The following is a 25,537-nucleotide window of genomic DNA, read 5'->3' as shown; positions in this document are numbered from 1 at the left end:
GTCTAACTGGGCAAAAGACTGACTGGGAGTCCTGGGCTGGAGAAACCTGAAAAAGCTAAAATTGTAACCAGTCTTCAATGTCGACATTCCTACAGATAACTAGAGAGAATAACGTGATCCTCATTTTCCCAGGCCTTTTTTTTTTTTAAGTCATTAAGTACGTTGGTGCATTTTGGGATTAACTCTATTCGTTGCTTTCAAAGGGCTGCTCAGTTTTTACGGAAGATGGCAGATCCACAGTCCATCCAGGAATCACAGAATCTGTCCATGTTCCTAGCCAACCACAACAAAATCACGCAGGTAAGGGCCCTGCCCCACACAGCGCCCTGGTCAGCACATTCAGGCCAGGAGATCGAGGGACACGTCTCTCTTTTGTGCTTCAGTCTCTGCAGCAGCAGCTGGAAGTGATCTCTGGGTACGAAGAACTCCTTGCAGACATTGTGAACTTGTGTGTGGATTACTATGAGAATAAAATGTACTTGACGCCGAGTGAGAAACACATGCTCCTCAAGGTACGTGTGGAGGCGGCTGGCATTGCCAGGAACCACGGCTAAGCTTTGTCTAGAATCCTCTCACCGACTTCGTCTCGCTCTTGTGCTTGCGTTGTGTGTGCACAGCATTTCCAACCCTGACACGCAGCCTGTGGTGGGCCGTGGTACTGGAGGATCACACTCAGTCCTGGAGATTGTGCTGCCACTGGGGGCAGGGGGTCCTGGGGCGAGGGGGTCCTGGGGCGAGGGTGTGCAGCGTCCTTAAACATCCAGAGCAGAAGTTACACAGGATTTTACTTTCAGTGATGTGATTCCTGGAATTAAATATATTAAAGTTGACTTGTTGGTCAAGAGATACGGCTGTTCGCCATATTCTTTATCATTATTCTGTTTCACATTGGGGAGGTTTTCTACTATGTAGCTCGTTGGAAAGATGAGAAGGAAATTCTGCCACTCCCTTGGCAAAGGGCAGCCCTCAGGGTGCCTTTGCTGGGTATCCCCACTGTCCCACACCCTCCTGCAGGAGCAGGCCCAGCAGCACGACCTCTGGCCTCCTGCTGTGGTGGGGGCGTTGGGGGAGCTTGGAAGAACACTGCAAAGGCAGTCAGGGCTTGAACAGCTCTCCTGTGAGGGTGGAGGTGTCTGTATCTCTGCCGTCTCAGGCAGGAGCCACTGGCCACAGGTGACTGTGCAGCACCTGACATGTGATGAGTGCCACGTTAAGAAGTTTATTTAACATGCATTTTTTTTTTTTTTTTTTTAGATTTAGGTAGTCTCACGTGGCTACTGCATTGAACTGTACAGTTCTAGAGTTCCCCTGCTGCTCCGTTAGGCCAGAGGATTTGTCTTTTCAGCTTTTATCAGCTGGTCTGGAAGCCCAGCCATCCTTCACAGCATGGTTTCAGTGGGAAAAACATGTTTGGGGATAGGGAGTCTTGAACTGGAGCAAAGCCTTTCATACAACTCAAGAATTCCCCTGCCCCAGTTTCAGCCTCCGTGAGGTCACTGTTCTATCTGATGTTGAATCCTATTGCTTGTTCAGTGTGCTGAACAGATTGTACTTTTGGCCATTCATATTAATTGCACTCCAGGGACAGCGTTTTATCTCAGCCCCTGGTTTGGCTGGTGTGAAGTTAATGTTAAAAGTGGTGGCTGATTTAAGAACTGATAAAAGTATTTGGGGGCCCTCCCTTAATTCTTGTGGTAAGTGCAAATGTATAGTGTTACACTGCTCTTTCCAAGAGTTAGGAGGAGGTAGGAGGAAGTTGAAATGGCCACAGAGGGGATATACAGTGTCAGAATAGCTTTATAAGAAGGCATAGCTCTGTTTCCTAGAAGTTTTACAAAGTGCTTTTTGAAAAAAGTGTCAGTTGTTTCAGAATTATCAACTATAAAAGTATAAGTGCTTATGGGTAATTAAATTTGCAGTTCTAAGTTTTATTGTAACATTCTGTGGATTTCCAGGTCATGGGCTTTGGTCTGTACTTGATGGATGGAAGTGTCAGTAATATCTATAAATTGGATGCCAAGAAGAGAATCAACTTAACTAAAATTGACAAGTACTTCAAGGTGGGTTAAATCTTTTTTAAATAAACTTTTTTTAAATTGAAGTATAGCATACTTAGAGAGCGTGGACAGTCTAAGTGACAGCTTGAATTTTTGAGAAATAAGCACCTTGTGTGACTGTGACCCATATTAGGAAATAATAGGGGGAAAGGGGGGCCACTGTTGGCAGCCCCATAACCCCTGCTCCCCCAGTCTCTCTCCCCCTCGCTCTCCAAGTTGACTACAATCCGTCTTCTTTTACCCTTCGTTAGTTCTGCCTGAGTTTGAGCTTTATATAAATGGAATCATGCCATTGTTTGTACTGTTTTGCTGTTTTCACAAAACCTTGTGCTTGTGAGCTTTATCCCTGCTGTAGCCTGCAGCTGTAGTTCTTTGGTTTTCAATGTGGCATAATATTCCATTTTATGATTATACTGCAATTTATTTATCCATTCTATTCTTGATGGGGAAACCCCAGCGGTGTAGTGGTTAAGAGCTATGGCTGCTAACCAAAGGGTCAGCAGTTCAAATCCACCAGGCGCTCTTTGGAAACCCTGTGGGGCAGTTCTACGCTGTCTTATAGGGTCGCTGTGAGTTGGAATCCACTCGATGGCAGCGGGCTTGTTTTTTTTTTTTTTATTCTTGGTGGACGTGGGTTGTTTCTGGTTTTTGGCTAGTACAGTGATGTTCTGAAATTCCTTATGTGTAGGTAATGTTCTCTTGTGCACATGTCTGCTGGATAATCCCTAGCAGTGGAATTTTGGGTCACAGGGACGTATTTTCAGCATTAACAGTATCACCAGCAGTTTCCCACATGGTTGTACTCATTTGTGCTTTCTTCAGCAGTGAATGAGAGTTCCTTTTGCTCCACGTCTTTGCCAGCACCCAGCACCATTCCTCTCTCTCTCGCTCTCTTTTTTAACTTTGGCCGTTCTGAAAGGTGTGTGTGTCATTGTGATTTTTATTGGCTGCTCTTTTCACTGTGGTTTAGTTTATGTTTCTCAGATAGCTTTTCATGTTACTAGCCTTTTACATATTCTCTTTTGTGAAGCACTTCTTCCAGTATTTTGCTCCTTTTTCCCCTATTGATTTCTAGCTCTTTATACACCCTGGAAGAAGCGCAGGTTGTGCAGTGGTTAAGCGCTTGGCTGCTAACTGTAAGGTTGGCGGTTCGAACCCACCAGCCACTCCGCAAGAGAGAGATGAGGCAGTCTACTTGCATAAAGATTACAGCCTTGGAAACCCTGTGGGGCAGTTCTCCTCTGACCTGTAGGGGCAGTATGAGTTGGAATCAACTGCATGGCAGTGGGTTTGGTTCAGGTTATTCATTCTGGATACACGTATTCCAAAATGCAGGTATCCTCCCCAGTGTGACTCATCTGTTCATTTACTTACTGGTGTCATATGATGGACAGAAATTCTTAGTTTTAATGTAGCCCAATATATCAGTCAGTTCCTTTATGTCCATATATTTGTCTCCTAGGGTTGCTGTAACACAGTACCACAATGTAAATGGCTTAAAACAACAGAAATTTACAGTCTCATAGTTCTGCAGGCCAGAAGTCAAAATTCAGGGTGTGAGCAGGGCTGTGGTCTCTCTGAAGACTCCATGGGATGACCCTTTCTTGTCTGTCCCAGCTTCTGTAGTCCCATGGCTTGCAGCTGCGGCATAAGTCCCTCGTCACATGGCCACCTTGCCTCCGTCTTTCTGTTGTTCTCTTATATAGGACGCCACTCACATTGGTTTAGGACTCACCCTACTTAGTAATCTCACGTTAACTGATAATATCTTCAGAGACTCTATTTTCAAACAAGGCTGTATTCACAGGCACCAGGGCTTAGGACTTTAGCATATCTTTTTGGGGAACACAATTCAATTTCTAACCAAAAAAAAAAACCCAAACTGTTTGGTGTTGAGTCGATTCTGACTCATAACAACCCTCTGAGGGCTTCCAAGGCTGTAAATCTTTACGGAAGCTGACTAGCACATCCTTCTCCCATGGAGAGACTGGTGGGTTTGAACCGCCTACCTTTCGGTTAGCAGCCAAATGTTTAACCACAGCACTACCAGGGCTCCTTTCAATCCTTATTTAACAGTCAACCTAAAAAAAAATCTCTATATATACACTGGGGTTATGAGAGTTTTCTTTCAGTGTTAACTTTCTGGAAATGTTACTATTTAGTCCCCCTGGAATTGACTTCTGTGTATGGGGTGAGGTGAGAGGTTGACATTCTTGGTTTTCCCCCCAGTGTTGATATCCCGTTGACCCTGCCTATTTATTATTAAGACCATCTTTTTCCCCACTGCTCTGCAATGTTACTCGGGTCAAAAATCAAGTGTAAGTGTGTGCCTTTGCTGTAGATTATCTGTTCTGTTGCACTAGCCTTCATCGATACTGCTTGAATCGTGGTGGCTTTTATAGTAGGTCTGCTTGTTTGAAAGTATGAGTCTTCCACTTTTATTTTTCAGAATCGTCTTGGATATTGTCTTTTCACCTTTTTAAATACATACTAGATTTGGCTAGCTGATTTCCACACACACACACACACACCCACACACACACAGACACACAGAAGTTACCATTGAGTTGGTTTCAACTCATTGTGACCCCATGTGAATCAGAGTAGAATGGTACTCTATAGGGCTTTCAATGGCTGATTTTTGGACATCGATGGCTAGTACTTTTTTCTGAGGTACTTCTGGGTGGATACACGTTTCCAGCCTTTCGATTAGCAGTTGAGTTTGTTAACCGTTTGCACTGCCTAGGAACTTTCACACACACACCCCAAAAGCATTTGTCCTCCTGGAATACCGATTGAGATTGCATTGGACCTGTAGATCAACTTAGAGAGAAAGGATGTTTTCAAAATACCGAGTCTTACAACACATTAATGTGGCGTATTTCTCCATTCATTAAGAATTTAAAAAATTTCTCTAAAATTTTTGTGTCATTTTTGTTTAGAAGTCTTACATATCTTTTGTTAGAATTACTCATGGATATGTATATCTCTGTATATATTTTATGCTGTTATGAATTTGTCTTTTAAGATTTTTATTTTTTGTTGTTTGTATAGAGAAATGGACTTGTTTTTCTTATGACCTTGGATATAGCAACACTGTAGGTTAATTTTAACGTTTAATAATTTTTCTCGTAAGGAATGCAGAGTTATTTATACTTTTTTAAGGTAGTAAATGATCTGCAAGAGTAGTATTCAGCCCAGAATAATAATCAACATTGACCACTGCTGTGATGATGTGTTTGGTGACGAAGCGTACATAATGACCCTATTTTATTTTGTTCTTCTTTGAATACAGCAGCTCCAGGTGGTTCCACTGTTCGGGGACATGCAGATAGAACTGGCAAGATACATAAAGACCAGTGCCCACTATGAGGAAAATAAATCTCGGTAGGGTTAAAGCTTTTTATTGCACCCTTTTTACTGATCTAGAGATATAACCTTTGACATTCTCAACTGTGTGGAACTTGACTGTCTAATACCTCATTACCTATGGATGTTAAATTTAAATTCATTAAAAAATAAAACAAAAAGTTAATTTCCTCAGCACTGCCATGTTTCACATGCTCAGTCGCTCATGGCTACCATATTGGACCACACAGATAGAGAATATTTCCATTATCCCAGAGGGTTCTATTGGACAGTGCTGGTTCAGAATATAGAAGTATTAAAGAATTCTCTAGGCTCAGTGGTGCACTGGTAAGGGGCGGGGCTGTATGCATGTCCATTATAGAGTTTACGAAACTGTCGTCTGAGGGCCGAATCTAGCCCCGGCCTGCGTTTGTAAGGCCTTTGGAGCTGACAATGGTCTGTACATATTTACAGAGTGTTTTTTTTTTTTCAAAGAGGAGAAGAAGAGGTGATAGGATGGAGACAGGTGGTCCACACATCATACAATATTTACTCTCTTGGCCCTTTACAGCAAAAATTGGCTGACTCTTGCCATAAATGATAAATATACAATACTCTATTGTGAATTTCACATAGCTAATTGAGTCTCATAGAATGCTTTTGTTGACTTTATTGAATGGTTGTATCCATAGCAGCTGTGGTGGCAGCTCAGCCATAATTTTGACAAGTGGTGTTGCATCCCAGTCTGCTTACTCAGGTGTCAACAAACTTTTCCCGTAAAGACCGTAGTAAATATCTCAGGCCTTGCAGGCCACATGTGGTCTCTGTTGCATATTTTTCCTTTTTTATTTGTTTTTTTTTAATAACCCTTTGAAAATGTCAAAACCATTTTGTTATCAGGTGCTGCCAAGTCGATTCCGACTCATGGTGACCCCATATGACAGAGTAGAACTGCTCCGTAGAGTTTTCTTGGCTGTAATCTTTAAGGGAGCAGATAGATTACAGGTCTTTCTCTCCTGGAACCATTGGGTAGGTTTATGCTTAACTGTTGTGCCACCAGGGCTGTATGAAAGCTGGTCTCTGAGCTACAGTTTGCCAACCTCTATGCTAACATATCTCCAGTAAATCTGTTATTAAATCTGATATGTGATCTACTTTAGACTATTTCTCATCCTCGTATAAGTTACATTCATTAAATTGACACAGCCAGTAGCATACAATCACATAGTGTTTCTACCATAACAAATACAATAGATGTAAATAACGTCAGGGTTATAGAAAACAGTAAAATTAGTAAAATAATTAGGAAACGATGAGTGTTGAGCACTCATTTCCTTTCTTTTTAAGAGAATTTATTTAATTGTAAATCTGTCACATTTGGGGTCCTGGTTGCGCAGTGGTTAAGAGCTTGGCTGCTAACCAAAAGAACAGCAGTTCGAATCTACCAGCCCTCCTTGGAAACCCTGTGGAGCAGTTCTCCTCTGCCCTGTAGGGTCGCCATGAGTTGGAATCAACTCTATGGCAATGGTTTTTTTTTTTTTAATTGCATTTAGCACACAGGGCTGCACATGGGCTACACATGAGCGGCACACAGGGTACACATGGGGCACTTCTGGGCTACACGCGAGCGACACACAGAGTACATATGAGGCACACATGGGCTGCACACGAGCGACACACAGAGTACATATGGGGCACACATGGGCTGCACACGAGCGGCACACAAGGTACACACGGGCTGCACATGAGCGGCACACGGGGTACATAGGCTGCACGCGAGCGGCACACGAGGTACACACGGGCTGCACACGAGCGGCACATGGGGTACACATGGGCTGCACACGGTACACGTGGGCTGCACACGGGTGGCACACAGGATACACACAGGCTGCACGTGGGCGGCACAGGGTACACATGTGTCGCACGTACGCTACATGAGCAGCACACAGGGTACACGTGTCGCACGTAGGCTACACATGAGCAGCACACAAGGTACGCACGGGCTGCACACGAGCAGCACACAAGGTACACACGGGCTGCACACGGGCGGCACACAGGATACACATGGGTCGCACGTAGGCTACACACGAGCAGCGCACAAGGTACACGTGGGGCACTCATGGGCCCCACCTAAGCTTCATGTGGGGCCACACACAGGGCTGTTGTGGACAGGAGGGGGACGGCCCTCTAATTTGCCGCCTTGCCACTGTCTCCTCCAGCTGTTGTGATTTGTAAGGGTTCTGGGGCACTCTTCAGATAATGCCGTTTTTCTCCAAACCAGATGGACATGCACGTCTTCGAGCAGCAGCCCGCAGTACAACATCTGTGAGCAGATGACCCAGACCCGAGAGGACCACATGCGTTTCATCTCAGAGCTGGCACGCTACAGCAACAGTGAAGTGAGCCCCACCCACACCCAGGTTGCCCATGCCAGGGAGCCTGAGCTCTGCATGGGGACTGCAGGGATCCTTTTATTGTTTGCTCCCAAATACTAATTTTAAGTACTTTGAAACACGTAATTTAGTACCAGATACTTAAAAAGCACCCATTATAATTGACATGCAGTGACATTAGCATTGCTTCTATTTGTTCAGCTGTACAAAAAGATTTTTTTTTTTCAGAAAATTGTAATAGGAACCCCAGAAGAAATGGGTGAGGAGATACCATTAAGTGGCATTTCCTAAGCTAGTACCTTGAATCCCAGCAGCTAGAAGAGGGGTGGAAGGAAGGGAGGGCGTTGGGAAAGAAAGGGCAGTTCTTGACTTTGGCCCCTTTTAGGTCCAAGGCAGCTCAAAGTGTAGAAGGGAAGAAGATCCCAAAGCCAGAGATGGGTACAGGAGCCTCTGAGTCGATGACAGAGGGTGTCCTCAGGGCAGTGGAATCTGTGTACAGGAAGCAGGCTAGGGGTTGGCAACCAAGGCCTTTTTAATTACTTCCTGGTTTCTCCTGGGTTTGCCGTATCATCATTTTGGCTATTTTCACACTCCCCACACTGTTGGATTGTTGGGTGGGGTGAGGTGGCTGGTAACAGCCACAAGGGCAGGTCTGACCACAGAGAGGGGCAGAAGCAAGGCAGGAAAGTTAGGACAAAGTGAGGTGGTGATTTGGGGATGGGGTGGCAAACAGCCCAGAAGAACATGGGGTCTTAGTGGGGCATACACAAGACTGGGCTTCACAAGTGGTTGGTATTTGGTACCTCAGGGTTGTCAAGAGGACTGACTAGTATTTGGATGGAACAACTCTTGTGTGCTGTTGGTCCCACTCATTGCAAGAGGATGAGCACCCTCACCTGCTGAACAGTAGCTATCAGGTCACCACAGTGACATATTACAGGTGCCTGGCAGCAATGGCCCTGGTACTCCAGGATGTTTGCAAACCCCTCCCGTGAGGAGGAGCACCTCTCCAGACCACTGTCAAGGGCCAGCCTGCTGCGGGAATCAGTGGACCAGACCCGGGGGATTTGGGATGTAATTACAAATTAAGTTCTTGGGAAGCTCTCAGAGAACATGTAGAGCTGGTTTGCACCCCTGCTGATCAGAGCATTTGACAGCATACGTTTTGTTTGTCTTCCTTCAGGCTTCTGTCGTAGTACCATTGTGATTAAGATGATGTTTTTAAATAGAAGAAACATCTACCTTTGAATGTTTTGCTCAATTTATGTTTTTTAGCAGCTTTGTTGTTAGGTGCTGTGTTGGCATCTCCTGTCTGGAGGGGGGATGGGAGGATAGAGAGAGCGGGAAGCTGGCAAAATTGTCACGAAAGGAGAGACTGGAAGGGCTGACTCATTAGGGGGAGAGCAAGTGGGAGTACAGAGTAAGATGTATGTAAACTTATATGTGACAGACTGACTTGAATTATAAACGTTCACTTGAAGCTCAATAAAAGTTAATAAAAAAAAAAAGAGAGACTCTCTTTTCCCCATTTAATGGACTTTGAGCCTTTGTTGAAGATCAGGTGACCATAGGTGGATGGATTTACATCTGTGTTTTCAATTATGTTCCATTGGTCAAGGTTTTGAGTACTGTAGCTGTATAATAGGTTCTGAGGTTAGGTAGTGCGAGTCTGCCTACTTTATTATTATTCTTCAGTATTGCTTATCCAGGGCCTCTTTCCTTTTCGTTTAGAGTTAATGAGTAGTTTCTCCATCCCGTTAAAGAATGCTGTTGGTATTTGGATCGAGATTGCACTGTATTTGTAGATTGCTTTGGGTAGAATTGACATTTTCCCAATGTTGAGTCTACTTATCCATAAGCATGGTGTGTTTTTCCATTTATGTAGTTCTTTTTTGGTTTCTTGCAGTAGTGTTTTGTAGTTTTCTTTGTATAAGCCTTTTACCTCCCTGATTAGATTTATCCCTAAATATTTTATTTTTTTAGGGACTATTATATATGCTATTGCTTTCCTGATTTCCTTTTCGTAGATCTCTTTACTGGTATATAAGAATCCAACTGATTTTTATATGTTTATCTTATATCTGTTGAATCTTTTTATTAGTTCTAGTAAGTTTTCTTGTGGAGTCTTTTGGGTTCTCTATGTATAGTATCATATTATCCACAAATATGGGCAGTTTCACTTCCTTCTTACCGATTCGGATGCCTTTTATTGCTTTTTCTTGACTTACTGCTCTAGCTAGGACTTCCAGTACAATGTTAAATAGGAGTGATGACAAAAGGCATTCTTGTCTTGTTCCTGTTCTCAGGGGGAATATTTTCAGCCTCTCTCCGTTAAGAATGATGTTGGCTGTTGGTTTTGTATAGATGCCCTTTATTGTGTTGAGAAATTTCCCTTCTATACTTATCTTATTGAGAGTTATTATCAGGAATGGGTGTTGGACTTTATCAAATGCTTTTTTTTTTTTTTGCATCAATTGAGATGATCATGTGGTTCTTTAATTTATGTGATCAATAACATTGATTGATTTTCTAATGTTGAATCATCCTTGCATACTTGGTATGAATCCCTTTTGGTCAGGGTGTATTATTTTTTTGATACGATGCTGAATTCTGTTGGCTAGAGTTTTGTTGAAAATTTTTGCTTCTGTATTCGTGAGAGGTATTGGTCTGTAACTTTTTTTTTGTGGTGTCTTTGCCTGGTTTTGGTAGCAGGGTTATGCAGGCTGCATAGAATGCATTTGGAAGTATCCCTTTCTTTTCTATGTTCTGAAATAGTTTGAGTAGTACTGGTGCAAGCTATTCTCTGATTGTTTGGTGGAGTTCTCCGGTGCTGTAATCTGGGCCAGGGCTTTTTGTTTGTGAGAGTTTTTTTATTACCTTTTTCAGTCTCTTCTCTTGTTATGGGTCTGTTCAGATTTTCAACCTCAGTTTGTGTTAGTTTAGGTAGAAATTAGTCGGTTTCCTCTACGTGTTCACATTTGCTGGAGTATAGTTTTTCATAGTATTCTGTCTATTTCGGTTGGGTCTGTTGTAATAGCCCCTATTTCATTTCTTATTTAGGTTATGTGAGTCCTCTCCTGTTTTTCTTTTGTCAGTTTGGCCAGTGGCTTCTTGGTTTTGTTGATCCTTTTAAAGAACCAACTTTTGGTTTTCTTGACTCTTTCTATTGTTTTTCTATTCTCTATTTCGTTTATTTCTGCTCTGATGTTTATTATTTCCTCTCTTCTCGTGGCTAAGGACTTCTTTTACTGTTCCCTTTCTTTTTATTCAAGTTACATAGCTAATGTTTTGATTTAGTCCTTTTCTTCTTTCTTGATGTGTGCATCTGTTGCTATAAATTGACCTCTGAACACTGCCTTTGCTGTGTCCCAAAGATTTTGGTGTGATGTGCTTCCATTCTCGTTTGATTCTAGGAATTTTCTTATTCCATCTTTGATTTTTTCCATTTCCCAGTGATTTTTAAGCACGGTATTACTCAGTTTCCATGTATTTGATTTTTTTTTGTGGGGGGGGGAGGTTAAAAAATCACTTATTCAGTCAGCTGGGAAGCAAAATAAAGCCTACATAGAAAACCTGTTGAATAGATTTGAAAAGTAGAACATTTTTTTACTGATCCAAACTCACATCTTTATCTAAACCAAAACAACTCTCTTAGAAGCCTGATGTAACAATCGTTGTTGTCGTTGGGTGCTGTCAAGTCCATTCTAACTTACAGTGACTCCGTGTGACAGAGTAGAGCTACCCCATAGAGTTTCTAAGTTACAGTCTTTATGGGAACAGATCATCAGGTCTTTCTCCATTGGAGCCACTGGGTGGGTTTGAACTGAAAACCTTTCAGTTAGCAGCCGAGTGTTCAATCATTTCACCACCAGGGCTTTGTAAAACAGAGTTAGTCTACATAAAATAATTTGTGCTAGCTCCTGTATCCACCTTTATAAACCAGTAGTTTCCTGGTCCAACTTTGATATTTTTAAAACTCACATTTATTATCTCTAATACTTATAAGCTACCTTTCCTGCTGTTCTGATGGGTACAGAATCATAAAAATATAAGCCAATAATCAGACATTTATTGATGACAATACTATGAAATAATTTTTAAAACTGAGCCACCTCATTTCACAACTCCTCAGTACTTGTTTCCCATTAAAGTAAATTAAGCAAAACAAAATAACTTGCTGATTCAATGCATGATTTGGGGAGTATCTGGTATTTGGAATATTTATACTACTTTCCCAACCACAAAGGGTTTTTTTAGTTTTTTGTTTTTTCTGTAAAGTTTCCTGAAATCACAGCATATTATTTATCACACAGTGCAATTAAGTTCAGCTGTTTTTTTTTTCTTGTTGGTGCATATATACACAGCCCCAAAACCCAAACCCACTGCCATCAAGTCGATTCCGATTCATAGCGACCCTATAGGACAGGGTAGAACTGCCCGATAGAGTTTCCAAGGAGCGCCTGGTGGATTTGAACTGCAGACCCTTTGGTTAGCAGCCATAGCACTTAGCCACTGCACCACCAGAGTTTGTATATACACAGCAGAGCATATACCAATTCAGCAATTTCTGCATGTACAATATAGTGACATCAATTACATTTTTCAAGTTGTGCAACCATTTCACCCTCCTTTTCTTTGGGTTGATGTTTTTGCCGTTTCCTTGTTTGCCTTTTATTTTTTTTAATTTTACTCTAGAAGGTTTATGAAACAAACTAGCTTGTTTCATATTGTTTTACGACATTTACATATTTACATATTTTTTACATATTTTACATATCGTCTACATATTGTTTTACGACATTGGTTAACAGCCCCACGACCTGTCAACACTCTCCCTTCTTGACTTTGGGTTCCCTATTACCAGCTTTCCTGTTCCTTCCTGTGTTGTAGTCATTGTCCCTAGGCTGGTGTGCCTCTTTAGTCTTGTTTTGTTTCATGGGCCTGCCTAATCTTTGGCCAAAGGGTGAACCTCAGGAGTGACTTCATTAGTGAGCTAAAAGGGTATCCAGGGGCCATAGTCTCCGGGATTCTCCCGTCTCTGTCAGACCAGTACGTCTGGGTTTTTTTTTGGTAAGTTAGAATTTTGTTCTACATTTTTCTCCAGGTCTATCCTGGACTCTCTGTCTTGATCCTTATCAGAGCAGTCAGTGATGATAGCCGGGTACCATCTAGTTGTACTGTACACAGTCTGCTGGAGGCCATGGTAGTTGTGGTCCATTAGTCTTTTGGACTAATGTTTCCCTTGTGTCTTTAGTTGTCTTCATTCTCCTACCCAATGGGGTGAGACCAGTGGAATATCTTAGATGGCTGCTCACAGACTTTTAAGACCCCAGACACTACTCACCAAAGTGAACATTTTCTTTATAAACTATGTTATGCCAATTGGGCTAGATGTTTCCCAAGATCATGGTCCCCACAGCCCTCAGCCCATTAATTTGGACCCTCAGGGAGTTTGGATATGTCTGTGGAGCTTCTATGACCTTCCCTTGTACAAGTTGTACTGGATTCCTCAGTATTGTGTACTGTCTTACCCTTCACCAGAGTTACCACTTATCTATTGTCTGTTTAGTGTTTTTCCCTTCCACCCCTTAACTCCCTGGTAACTATCAAAGATTTTTTTTTTAATTGTACTTTAAGTGAAAGTTTACAAATCAAGTCAGTCTCATACAAAAATACACCTTGCTATATACTCCTAGTTGCTCTCCCCCTAATGAGACAGCACACTCCTTCTCCCCGCCCTCTATTTTTGTGTCCATTCAGCCAGCTTCTCACCCCCTCTGCCTTCTTATCTCCCCTCAAGACAGGAGCTGCCCACATAGTCTCATGTATCTCCTTGAGCCAAGAAGCTCACTCCTCACCAGTATCATTTTGTATCTTATAGTCTAGTCCAACCCCTGTCTGAAGAGTTGCCTTTGGGAATGGTTCCTGTCTTGGGCTAACAGAAGGTCTGGGGACCATGACCTCTTGGGTCCTTCTAGCCTCAGGTCTTTTTACGAGCGTTTGAGGTTCTACGTTCCACTGCTCTCTTGCTCCTTCGGGGGTTCTCTGTTGTGTTCTCTATCAAGGCAGTCACTGGTTGTAGCTGGGCACCAGCTAGTTCTTCTGGTCTCAGGCTGATGTAGTCTCTGATTTATGTGGCCCTTTCTGTCTCTTGGGCTCATTATTACTTTGTGTCTTTGGTGTTCTTCATTCTTCTTTCTCCAGGTGGGTTGAGACCGATTGATGCATATTAGACAGCTGCTTGCTAGCGTTTAAGACCCCAGAGGCCACTCTCAAAGTGGGATGCAGAATGTTTTCTTAATAGATTTTATTATGCCAGTTGACCCAGATATCCCCTGAAACCATGGTCCCCAAACCCCCGCCCCTGCTACACTGGCCTTCGAAGTGTTTGGTTTATTCAGGAAAGTTCTTTGCTTTTGGTTTAGTCCAGGTGTGCTGATCTCCTGTATTGTGTGTTGTCTTTCCCTTCACCTAAAATAGTTCTTGCTACTATCTAATTAGTGAATACCCACTCCCTCCCTCCCTCCCCACTCTCGTAACCATCAAAGAATATTTTCTTCTCTGTTTAAACTGTTTCTCAAGTTCTTATAATAGTGGTCTCATACAATATTTGTCCTTTTCCAACTGACTAATTTCACTCAGCATAATGCCTTCCAGATTTCTCCATGTTATGAAATGTTGCACTGATTCATCGTTGTTCTTTATCAATGCATAGTATTCCAGTGTGTGAATATACCATAATTTATTTATTCATTCATCTGTTGATGGGCACCTCGGTTGCTTCCTTCTTTTTGCTCTTGTAAACAGTGCTGCAGTGAACATGGGTGTGCATATATCTGTTAATCTGAAGGCTCTGGATTGCTGGATCATATGGTATTTCTATTTTTAGCTTTTTAAGGAAGTGCCGAATCGATTTCCAAAGTGGTTGTACCATTTTACATTCCCAGCAGCAGTGATGTGTTCCATCCTCTCCACAGCCTCTCCAACATTTATTATTTTGTGTTTTTTGGATTAATGCCAGCCTTGCTGGAGTGAGATGGAATCTCATTGTAGTTTTGACTTGCATTCCTCTAATGGCTAATGATCGTGAGCACGTCCTCGTGTTTCTCTTAGCTACCTCAATGTCAAAAGATTGTTTCTTTTTGTGTGTTAACCTTTTCATGAGTTGTTATAGTAGTGTCTCATACAATATTTGTCCTTTCGTGACTGACTTATTTCACTCAGAATAATGCCCTCCACATTCATCCATGTTGTGAGATGCTTTGCAGATTCATCACTGTTCTTTATCGTTGCATAGTTCATTGTGTGTATGTACCATAGTTTATCCATTCATCTGTTGATGAGCATCTAGGTTGTTTCCATCTTTTTGATATTGTGAACAGTGCTGCAGTGAACATGGGTGTGCATATGTCTATTTGTGTGGTGGCTCTTAATTTCTCTAGGATATATTCCTAGGAGTGGAATTGTTTTATCATTTGATAGTTGTGTTCCTGGTTTTCTAAGGAAGCACCATATCATTTTCCAAAATGGTTGTACCATTTTGCATTCCCACCAACAGTGCATAAGAATTCCAGTCTCCCTGCAAACTCTCCAACATTTCTTATTTTCTATTTTTTTGATTTGTGGTGGTGATGCCGGGGTGAGATGGTATCTCATTGTGGTTTTGATTTTCATTTCTCTAATGACTAGTGATCTTGAGCATTTCCTCATGCGTCTGATAGCTACTTGAGTCTTCTTTGATGAAGTGTCTATTTACTTCCTTTGCCCTTCTTTTTTTTTGGAGGGTTTAAGTGAAAGTTTACTGTTTAGGTTAGTTTCTCATACAAAAATTTATATGCACATTGTTATGTGACCCTAATTACTCTCCCTAAAATGTGATAGCACACTCCTCCTTTCCGCCTGAATTTTCCGTGTCCATTCAACCAGCTCCTGTCCCTTTTTTGGCTTTTCATCTCACATCCAGACAGGAGCTGCCCGTTTACTCTCATGTATCTACTTGAGCTAAGAAGCACTGTCTTCACGTGTATCATTTTGTGTCTTATAGTCCAGTCTAATCTTTGTCTGAAGAGTTGGCTTTGGGAATGGTTTCAGTTCTGGGCTAAAAGAGAGTCTGGGGGTCATATCTTCCGGGGTCTCTCTGTCTCAGTCAGACCATTAAGTCTGGTCTATTTACTGGAATTTGAGTTCTGCACCCTACTTCTCTCGTGCTCCATCAGGGACTCTCTGTTGTGTTCCCTGTCAGGGCGGTCATTGGTGGTAGATGGGTACCATCTAGTTCTTCTGGTCTCAGGCTGATGGAGTCTCTGGTTTATGTGTCCCTTTTGTCTCATGGGCTAATATTTTCCTTCTGTCTTTGGTGTTCTTCATTCTCCTTTGCTGCAGGTGAGTTGGGACCAATTGATGCTTATTAGATGGCCACTCGCTAGCTTTTAAGACCCCAGACGCCACTCACCAAAATGGGGTGCAAAACATTTTCTTAATAAACTTAGTCATGCCAGTTGACCTAGATGTCCCATGCAACCATTATCCCCAGGCCGTCGCCCCTGCTACTCTGTCCTTCCGAGTGTTTGGTTGTGTTCAGGGAACTTCTTAACTTTTGCTTTAGTCCAGTTGTGCTGACTTCTCCTGTATTGTGTGTTGTCATTCCCTTCACCTAAGATAATTCTCATCTACTATCTAGTTAGTGGAAACCCTTGTGGCGTAGTGGTTAAGTGCTACGGCTGTTAACCAAGAGGTCAGCAGTTCGAATCCACCAGGCGCTCCTTGGAAACTCTATGTGGCAGTTCTACTCTGTTCTGTAGGGTCACTATGAGTCGGAATTGACTCGATGGCAGTGGGCTTGGTTTTGGTTTTATCTAGTTAGTGAATACCCCTCTTTCTCCCTCCCTGCCCTTGTAACCACCAAAGAATGTTTTCTACTGTTTAAACCTTTTCTCGAGTTCTTATAATAGTGGTCTCATGCAATATTTGTGTTTTTGCAGCTGTTCTTTATTGTTGCATAGTATTCCACTGTGTGAATATACCATCATTTGTTTATCCATTCGTCTATTGATGGGCATCTAGGTTGATTCCGTCTTTTTGCTATTGGGAACAGTGCTGCAATGAACATGGGTGTGCATATGTGAGGGCTCTTATTTCTCTAAGATATATTCCAAGGAGCAGTATTGCCAGATCCTATAATAGTTCTATTTCTAGGTGCGCCAAATCGATTTCCAGAGCGGTTGTACCATTTTACATTCCCGCCAGCAGTGTGTAAGTATTCCAGTCTCTCCACAACCTCTCCAACATATATTATTTTGTGTTTTTTGGATGAATGCTAGCATCTCTTTGTAGTTTTCATTTGCATTTCTCTAATAGCTAATGATCGTGAGCATTCCCTCATTTATCTGCTAGGTGCCTGAATGTCTTCTTTGGTGAAGTGACTGTTCGTATCCTTTACCCATTTTTTAATGAGGTTTTTAATCTTTTTGTTGTTGAGGTTTTGCAATATCTCACAGATTTTAGAGATTAGACCCCCACTGGATCTGTTGTAGCCAAAAATTTTTTCCCAGTCAGTAGGTTGTCTTTTTATTGTTTTGGTGAAGTCTTTTGATGAGCGTTAAGTGTTTGATTTTTAGGATGTCCCAGTTAACCTAGTTTCTCCTCTGGTTTTTGTGCATTGTTAGTAATGTTTTCTATGCTGTTTATGCCAAGTAGTAGGGCTCCTAGCATTGTCCCTATTTTTTCTTCCATGATCTTTATCATTGAAAGGCTTTATAGTGAGGTATTTGGCCCATTTGGTGTTAGTTTTTGTGCATGATGTGAGGTGTGGGTCTTGTTTCATTTTTTTGCAGTGGTACCTCCAGTTTTGCCAGCACCTTTTCTTAAAGAGACTGTCTTTTCCCCATTTGATGGACTTTAGGCCTTTTTCGAAGATCAGGTTACTTCTGGGTTCTCAATTCTGTTCCTTTGGTCAGTGTATCTGTAGTTGTACCTGTACCAGGCTGTTTTGACTGCTGTAGCTGTATAGTTGGTTCTGAGTTCAAGTGGTGGGAGTCCTCCTACTTTATTATTCTTCATCAATAGCTCTTTTCTCATCTGAGGGCTCTTCCCTTTCCTTGTAAAGTTAATGATTAGTTTTTCCATCTCTTTGAAGAATGTCATTGGTATTTGTATCAAGATTGCATTGTATTTGTAGATTGTTTTGGGTAGAGTTGTCATTTTCACAATATTGAGTCTACCTATCCATGCATATGCTGTGTTTTTCTGTTTATGTAGATCTCTTTTGGTTTCTTACAGTAGTGTTTTGTAGTTTTCTTTGTATAGGTCTTTTACACCCCTGGTTAGATTTATTCATTAGCATTTTATGTATATATGTATATATATATTTTTTTTGGGATGGGGAGGAGTCCTGTTGGCACAGTGGTTAAGAGCCACAGCTGCTAACCAAAAAAGATCGGTAGTTCGAATCCACCAGCCACTCCTAGGAAACCCTATGGATTGGTTCTACTCTATCCTGTGAGTCAACTTGATGGCAACGGGTTTTTATTATGAATTGTTTTGTTTCCTGATTCCTTTTCGTTGTTCTCTTTATTGGTGTATAGTAGTCCAACTGATTTTTGTATGTTTATCTTGTATCTAGCAACTCTGCTGAATCTTTCTCTTAGTTCCAGTAATTTTCTCATGGATTCTTTTGAGTTTTCTATGTATAGTATCATCAAACAAAAACAAAAAACAAACCCGGTCCCGTCGAGTCAATTCCGACTCATAGCGACCCTATAGAACAGATTAGAACTGCCCCATAGAGTTTCCAAGGAGCTCCTGGTGGATTTGAACTGCCACCCTTTGGTTAGCAGCCATAGCGCTTAACCACTATGCCACCAGGGTTTCCGTATAGTATCATAGCGTCCACAAATAGGGACAGTTTTACTTCTTCATTACCAATTTGGATATCCTTTTTATCTTTTTTCTTTCCTAATTGGTCTAGCTAGAACTTCCAGCACAATGTTAAATAGGAGTGGTGATTAAGGGCTTCGTTTTCATGTTCCTGTCCTCAAGGGAAATGTTTCCAGCCTCTCTCCTTTAAGAATGATGTTGGCTGTTGGTTTTAAGAATGATGTTGGCTGTTGGTTTTTTCACTTAGATGCCCTTTATTACATTGAGGAATTTCCCTTCTCTGCCTATTTTATTGAGAGTTTTTATCAGGAATGGGTATTGGACTTTGTTGAATGCCTTTTCTGCGTTGATTTAGATGATCATGTGATTCTTTTATTTATGTGATGGATTATGTTGATTGATTTGGTAACGGTGAATTGTACCTGGTATGAATTCGACTTGGTCATGGTGTATTATTTTTTTGATGTGATGCTGAATTCTATTGGCTAGAATTTTGTTGAGAATTTTTGCTTCTATATTCATGAGGGATATTTTTCTGTAATTTTCTTTTTTTCATGATGTCTTTTCCTGGCTCTGATATCAGGGTTATGCAGGCTTCATAGAATGCATTTGGAAGTGTTCCTTTTTTTCGTTGTTCTGAAATAGTTTGAGTAGTACTGGTGCAAGCTGTTCTCTGAATGTTTGGTAGGATTCTGCAGTAAAACCATCTGGGCCACAGCTTTTTTTTTTTTTAGGAATTTTTAAAATTACCTTTTCAGTCTCTTCTCGTTATGGATCTGTCCATATTTTCAACATGATTTTGTGATAGTTTATGTAGGTAGTGTGTTTCTAGAAATTTGTCCATTTCCTCTAGGTTTTCAAATTTGTTGGAGTACTATTTTTCATAGTATTCTGTTAGTGTTCTTTTAATTTCAGTTCAGTCTGTTGTGATGTTGCCCATCTCAGTTCTTATTCAGGTAACTTGCTTCCTCTCCTGTTTTTCTTTTGTCAGTTTGACCAGTGGTGTCAATTTTGTTGATCCTTTCCAAGAACCAACTTTTGGTTTTGTTGATTCTTTCTGTTGTTTTTCTATTCTCTATTTCATTTATATCTGCTGTGATATTTTTTATTTCCTTTGTTCTAGTACCTCTGGGCTTCTTTTCCTGTTCCCTTTCTATTTGTTCGAGTTGTGTGGCAAATGTTTTGATTTTCCCCTTCCTTCTCTTTGAATGTGCGCGTTTATTGATGTAAATTGACCTCTGAGCACTGCCTTTGCTGTGTCCTAAAGGTTTTGGTATGATGTGTTTTCATTCTCATTTGATTTTAGGAGTTTTTTTTATTCCATGTTTGATTTTTTCTATTACTCAGAGATTTTTAGTCAGGGTTTTATTCAGTTTCCATGTAATTGATTTTTTTTCCTTGCTCTTCCTGTTAATTTCTAGTATGAGGCTGTTGTGGTCAGAGAAAATACTTTATATTATCTCAGTGTTGTGGATTTTCTTGAGGGTTGCTTTGTGGCCTAGGATGTGGTCTGTTCTGGAGAGTGTTACATATATGTTGGAAAAGAATGTGTACTTTAGAGCTGTTGGTTGGAGTGTTCTATATATGTTTATGAGGTCAAGTTGGCTTATTGTGGCCCTTAGATGTTGTGTATCTTTGTCGCGTTTCTTTCTAGATGTTCTGTCATTTTCTGACAGTGGTGTGTTGAAGTCTCCTACTATTATTGTGGAATTGTCATTTTCTCTTTTCAGCGCTCTTAGAGTTTGTTTTGTGTATTTTGGAACCCTCTCATTGGGTGCCTAGATATTTATTATGGTTATGTCTTCATGATGGATCATCCCTTTAATCATTATATAGTGCCCTTTGTGTTTTATGCTGGGTTTTGTCTTAAAGTCTATTTTATCTGGATTAGTATTGCCACACTTGCTCTTTTTTGGTAGCTGGCTGTTTTGTTGATATATTTTGATTTTTATATCCTTTGATTTATTTTTGCTTAATTTTTTTCCATCCTTTGATCATTAATATGTTTATGTCTTTGTTTCTAAGGTGTGTCTCTTGTAGACAGCATATTGATTTGTTTTGTGTTTTTATCCATTCTGTCACTCTGTGTTTCTTTATGGATGTGTTTAAGCCATTTACATTCAGTGTGATTATTGATGGGTGTGAGTTTAGTCCTGTCATTTTGCAGTGCCTTTTTTTTTTTTTTTTGTGGTGCTGCTGTTTTCTTTGTTCCTCTTACTCTCCTCTGCTGAGTTCCTCTTCTTTGTGGACTTTTTTTTCTTTCTTTCGTTTTTATAGATTTTGTGTTTACTGAGACTTCGTTTTTCTTTTTTATTTTAATGAGTAGGTTTGTTAACTTTCTTTGTGGTTAGTTTGAAATTTACCCCTGTCTTCCAAAGTGTAAATCAGTTGTTTATTACTTGATGTCTCCTTGCCTTCCTCTCCGTTAGAAAGTTCTATACCTATACCGTATATTCTCTCTTTTACTGTTCTGACATTGTTGTCATTTACAGATTGATCTCTCTGGTTCCCTGTTGTAAATCTTTTAGTTTTGTTTTATCCTTGAGAATTTATTACCTTGGTTGATATCTGGCTGATGCTGTCCTGTGTCCTAGATACAGGTTGTTCTCTGATGTTGTTGTTTCTCTAACTGAAGGACTTCCTTTAATAAATCTTGTAAGTTTGGTTTGGTTCTTACATATTCCCTTAATTTCCGTTTATCTGGAAATGTCACATTCGAGCGGAAGTTTTGCAGGATATGTTATTATTGATTGGCAATTTTTTTCTTTCAATGTTTTGCATATGTCACCCCATTGCCTTCTTGCCTGCATGGTTTCTGCTGAGTAAGTAGAGCTTAGCCTTACTGTTCCCACTTTGTATGTGACTTTTCATTTTTCTTGAGCTTCTCTCAGGATTCTTTGTTTGTCTTTGGTTTTAGTGAGTGTGATCGTTATACATCTTGGTTTTGTTTTCTTTCATGATCTGTCCTATATAGGGTTCACAGAGTCTTGGATGATCAGCTTTTGATTTTTCATGATGTTAGGGAAGTTTTCTGTCAGCAAATCTGTTATGATCCTCTCTGTGTTTTCTGTTTTTTCCCCTGTTCTGGAACTTCTATCACATGCAAATTTTTGCTTTTGATTATATCTCACATCGTTCTCAGTGTTTCTTCATAGTTTTTCCTGATTTTTTCTCAAAGTGGCATATAAGCATTTGTGTTCAATTTTGGTGATCCTCTCTTCTGTTGTTTCAAATTTGTTCCTAAAACCTTCTATTACACTGCCTGTTTCTGAAATCTTTTTATCTTCTGGATTTCTAATTGCTATTTTTGTATGATTTCTAGTTGCTTGTTTATTTGGACATTTTGTTCCTGTATTATTTTCCTGAATTCTTCCACTGATTTGTCTCTTTTGCCTGATTTTGTCTGTATTTCCCATGATTTTGTCTATTTTTACCTTATTTTTGTCTGCATTTTCCTTCATCTCTTAAAGAGCCATGAATGCTAGAGTTTTGAATTCTTTATCAGGTAATTCCAGTGCCTTCTTTTCTACCGGAAAGTCATCTGGTATTTTATTTTGGTTGCTTTCTGGAGCCATCCTGACCTGTTTGTGTGTTTTTGTATTGTCTGCTGTCTTTGGGTCATTCAGGAATTATTTTCTTCATTTATTGATTGTTTTGTTTTGCTTTTTATTTGGTTATGTCTGGGTAGGCGGGCTGGGCTAGCTTGTTGCTGCCTCGTCTGTGGTCCCGATACTTCTCACCACTCTGTTCAGCTGGGGAGGAACCATCACTCAGCTATGGTGCAGCAGGGCAGGTCCATTGGAGGGCAGAAGGGGCAGGGATGAATCGTTTGTGGCCTGTGCTAGGACTGGTTTGTGGCCTGTGCTAGGGCTGGTGTGGTGAGGCTGGGATGCAGTGCAGGGCGAGGTCCAGTGATCTACGCCGGTGCCGCTTGGGAACGTGGTGCTCAGCGCCTGGGGCAGATAGGCAGGAGGGAAGTGAGAGGATTTGACATGTGGAGCAGCTGCTCTGTCTCTGGTTGGGAGCTCTGTGAAGTTGTCTTCCCGTACTCCATGTCCTCTGTTTTCGGTGGCTGAGGTCCAAGATGATGATCAGTGCCATGTTAGCTAGTAGGAGACCTCCACTCCGTAGCTTTCCTCATTCTCTCTTCTCTGTCAGTTTCTTATTCAATTTGGTGGTTGATCGAGTCTTTATCCCTTAGTTTAATGCTTAGAATTCCAGGATTGTTGTTTGTATCTGTTTTACTCAGTTTTTCAGGTCTTTGCTGCAGAGGGACGGCATGGTGCTGCTGTCTGTAGTGCCAAGTTGGGTCTGCCCTAACAACGCTTACATTAGGTCTATGATGAATTAGTGGTCCAACTTCATTCTCTTGCATGTGGTCATCCAGTTAGCAATGCACCATTTGTTGAAGTGACTGTTCTTTCTCTCACTGAATGGCTTTGGCACCCTTGTTGAAAACCAACTGACTATAAACATGAAGGTCTATCTCTGGACTCTCAGTTTTATTCTGTTGATCTCTCTGTTTATTCTTATGCCAGTACTACAGTGTTTTGTTACTGTAGCTTTGTAGTAAACTTTGAAATTGCAATACATGAGTCCTCCAACTTAGTTCTTATTTCAAGATTGTTTTGGCTATTTTGGATCCTTTGCATTTCCATATTAATTTTTGGATCTGATTGTCAATTCCTACAAAATAGGCAGCTGGGATTATGATACAGATTGTATTGAATCCGTAGGTTGCTTTGGAGAGAACTGTCATATTAACAGCATTAATCCTTCTAATTCATGAGCATGGGATATCTTTCCATTTATTTAGATCTTCTTTAATGTCTTTCAGCAATCTTTCGTAGTTTTAAAGTTTCTTGTTTTATTGTTAAATTTATTCCTTAAGTGTTTTATTCTTTTTGATGCTATTGTAGCTCGGTTTTTTTTTTTTGGACTAGATTTATTTTAAGTCAGGATAGCAGTTGGATTTGAGTCATTCAGCAAATGTCAGCAATGCAGAGTGCTGCCCGAACAGGCTGCTGAGGTCCCTGAGAGTCCCTAGATATGGTCATCTTCTAACATTGACCAGCACCGCACTCCGGGCAATGTTTTTTGTGTATGGGTTTTTTTTTTTCTTTTTTAAACTTATTATGTAAATTTTCAAGCATATGAAAGAAGAAAGCAGTCTTGATCTCTCATGTATCATCACTCAGCTTCATCACCATTCTCATTTCATCCATACTTTTCACAGCAGTGCACCTTGACCTGGGTTAGTTAGAAGTTTTTAATTTTATGTTTCTATGTCTTTTTTAAACATCACCATAATACCATTATCATATTAAAAAAAATCAGCACATATTCCTTAATAGAAACCCTGGTGGTGTAGTGGTTAAGAGCTTGGCTGCTAACCAAAAGATTGGCAGTTCGAATCTATCAGCTGCTCCTTGGAAACCCTACGGGGCAGTTCTCTGTCCTCCAGGGTCACTGTGAGTAGCAGTCATCTCAACGACAATGGGTTTTGTTTTGCTTTTGGTATTCCTTAATGCTGACTATCTAGTCATTGTTCAGATTTCCCCAACTGACTTATAAATGGTTAATTTTTTCAAGCTTATTTGCATCAGGATCCAAGTAAGTTTCATAAACTCAGATGGCTGATTTGTCTTTTTTAAGGTTTAGTCCCTCTCTCCGTCCTTTTCTTTCACCCTTGGTGGTGCCATTGACCTTGATCTTCTGTCCCCTGTTTTTCCCGTACATTGGCATTAGCTACAGAGGCTGGACCAGATTCAGCTTATATTATCTCAGCTCTCTTGACCCTCGTTGGTAGTTCTGTAGGCTGCGGGTGGTACAATGTCCCGCTGTCCTTTACTCTTACATGACAGCCATTGTTCACGGCCTAGATTCATTAATTCATTAGGGTGCAAAATGGTAACATTGTAACTCCATCATTCCTTCTCAACTCCGTATGGTAGCTGCACCTTGCTCTTAGGTATAGTTCTTACAAAAGAGAGAGAATAATAAGTTGATCCCTTTTCCGTATTTATCAGCTTTTAAAAGAATTTGTTCCTTAGCATCATCTAAGGTAACAAATCGATTTTTTTTAGTACTATTTTGAACTCAGTCCACTTGTTACCATTATTTCTGCTCAAATTCAGTTTGTGAAAGCCTCTTCAACTTGGTTCCCATGTTTTTCTAACACAGCTCTTGTGTAGTCTTTGACGCTACCGTACTTTCTAGTAGGACAGCATGTTCCTGGATCAACCTTTTTTTCTTTTTCTTTTTTTTCCCATGATGAAATTTCTGGTTCTTAACTACTCCAGCATAAATTTGGTTTATGTTACCATGTACACTTAAAAAAAACACTTAATAGTCTTAAAATACAATACCAGCGCTACTAATCATCATCATAATAAAAAGTTATTTAAGAATTGTTTTGCTGTTAATTTTATCACTAAGGTTTCTCCTTCTAGGGATGTTGAATCAAATCATGATGTTTAAAAGTGCCTTGAAGTGATTCCTTACTCTGCGGTCATGATGCCAAGTTGATACACACTTCAGTTCATTGTTTTATTTTGCTTTTGATCTTTAGGAATGGCTTCTTTTCCCTAACTTAATTTTTAGTCACAATTATGTAAAATATGGAGCAGCTCTAGTCTGTATATGTGTAGTTGCCTTGAGTTGGAATAGACTCAGCGGCAGTTAACAACAGCAGCAGAAGTCAAGTCTACAAAAGGAAGTGTATTCAAAGGATGCTACCTCCCCTTCCACCCTCTCCTTTAAATTTTCTTTTTTTTTGATATAAGCAAATACACATATGTCTGTTTTTCTTTATTGGCTAGATCCAACCACTCTGTCCTGGAGACCTCTCCAGTGTCTTGGTAG

At 40.7% G+C, this 25,537-nt stretch overlaps 1 protein-coding gene across 4 annotated transcripts in view; it reads left to right on the top strand.

Moving 5' to 3' along the window:
* CYFIP1 (cytoplasmic FMR1 interacting protein 1) overlaps positions 1-25,537 on the top strand; it is a 195,790-nt gene that overhangs the window by 88,801 nt on the left and 81,452 nt on the right. For 3 of the 4 annotated variants that reach the window (XM_064296201.1, XM_064296202.1, XM_064296203.1), the window contains 5 exons: positions 204-300; positions 384-512; positions 1,956-2,060; positions 5,353-5,444; positions 7,687-7,804. In XM_064296201.1, the coding sequence (XP_064152271.1) occupies positions 204-300; positions 384-512; positions 1,956-2,060; positions 5,353-5,444; positions 7,687-7,804 (541 nt within the window). The remainder of the gene's footprint in view (positions 1-203; positions 301-383; positions 513-1,955; positions 2,061-5,352; positions 5,445-7,686; positions 7,805-25,537) is intronic. The other variant, XM_064296200.1, reaches the window with a different exon arrangement.

The sequence above is a fragment of the Loxodonta africana genome, chromosome 13 (genome assembly GCF_030014295.1).
Source record: "Loxodonta africana isolate mLoxAfr1 chromosome 13, mLoxAfr1.hap2, whole genome shotgun sequence".
In the NCBI taxonomy this organism is placed as follows: Eukaryota; Metazoa; Chordata; class Mammalia; order Proboscidea; family Elephantidae; genus Loxodonta; species Loxodonta africana.
The sequence above is the reverse complement of the archived record's forward strand: the minus strand, read 5'-3'. Positions and strand labels throughout refer to the sequence as shown.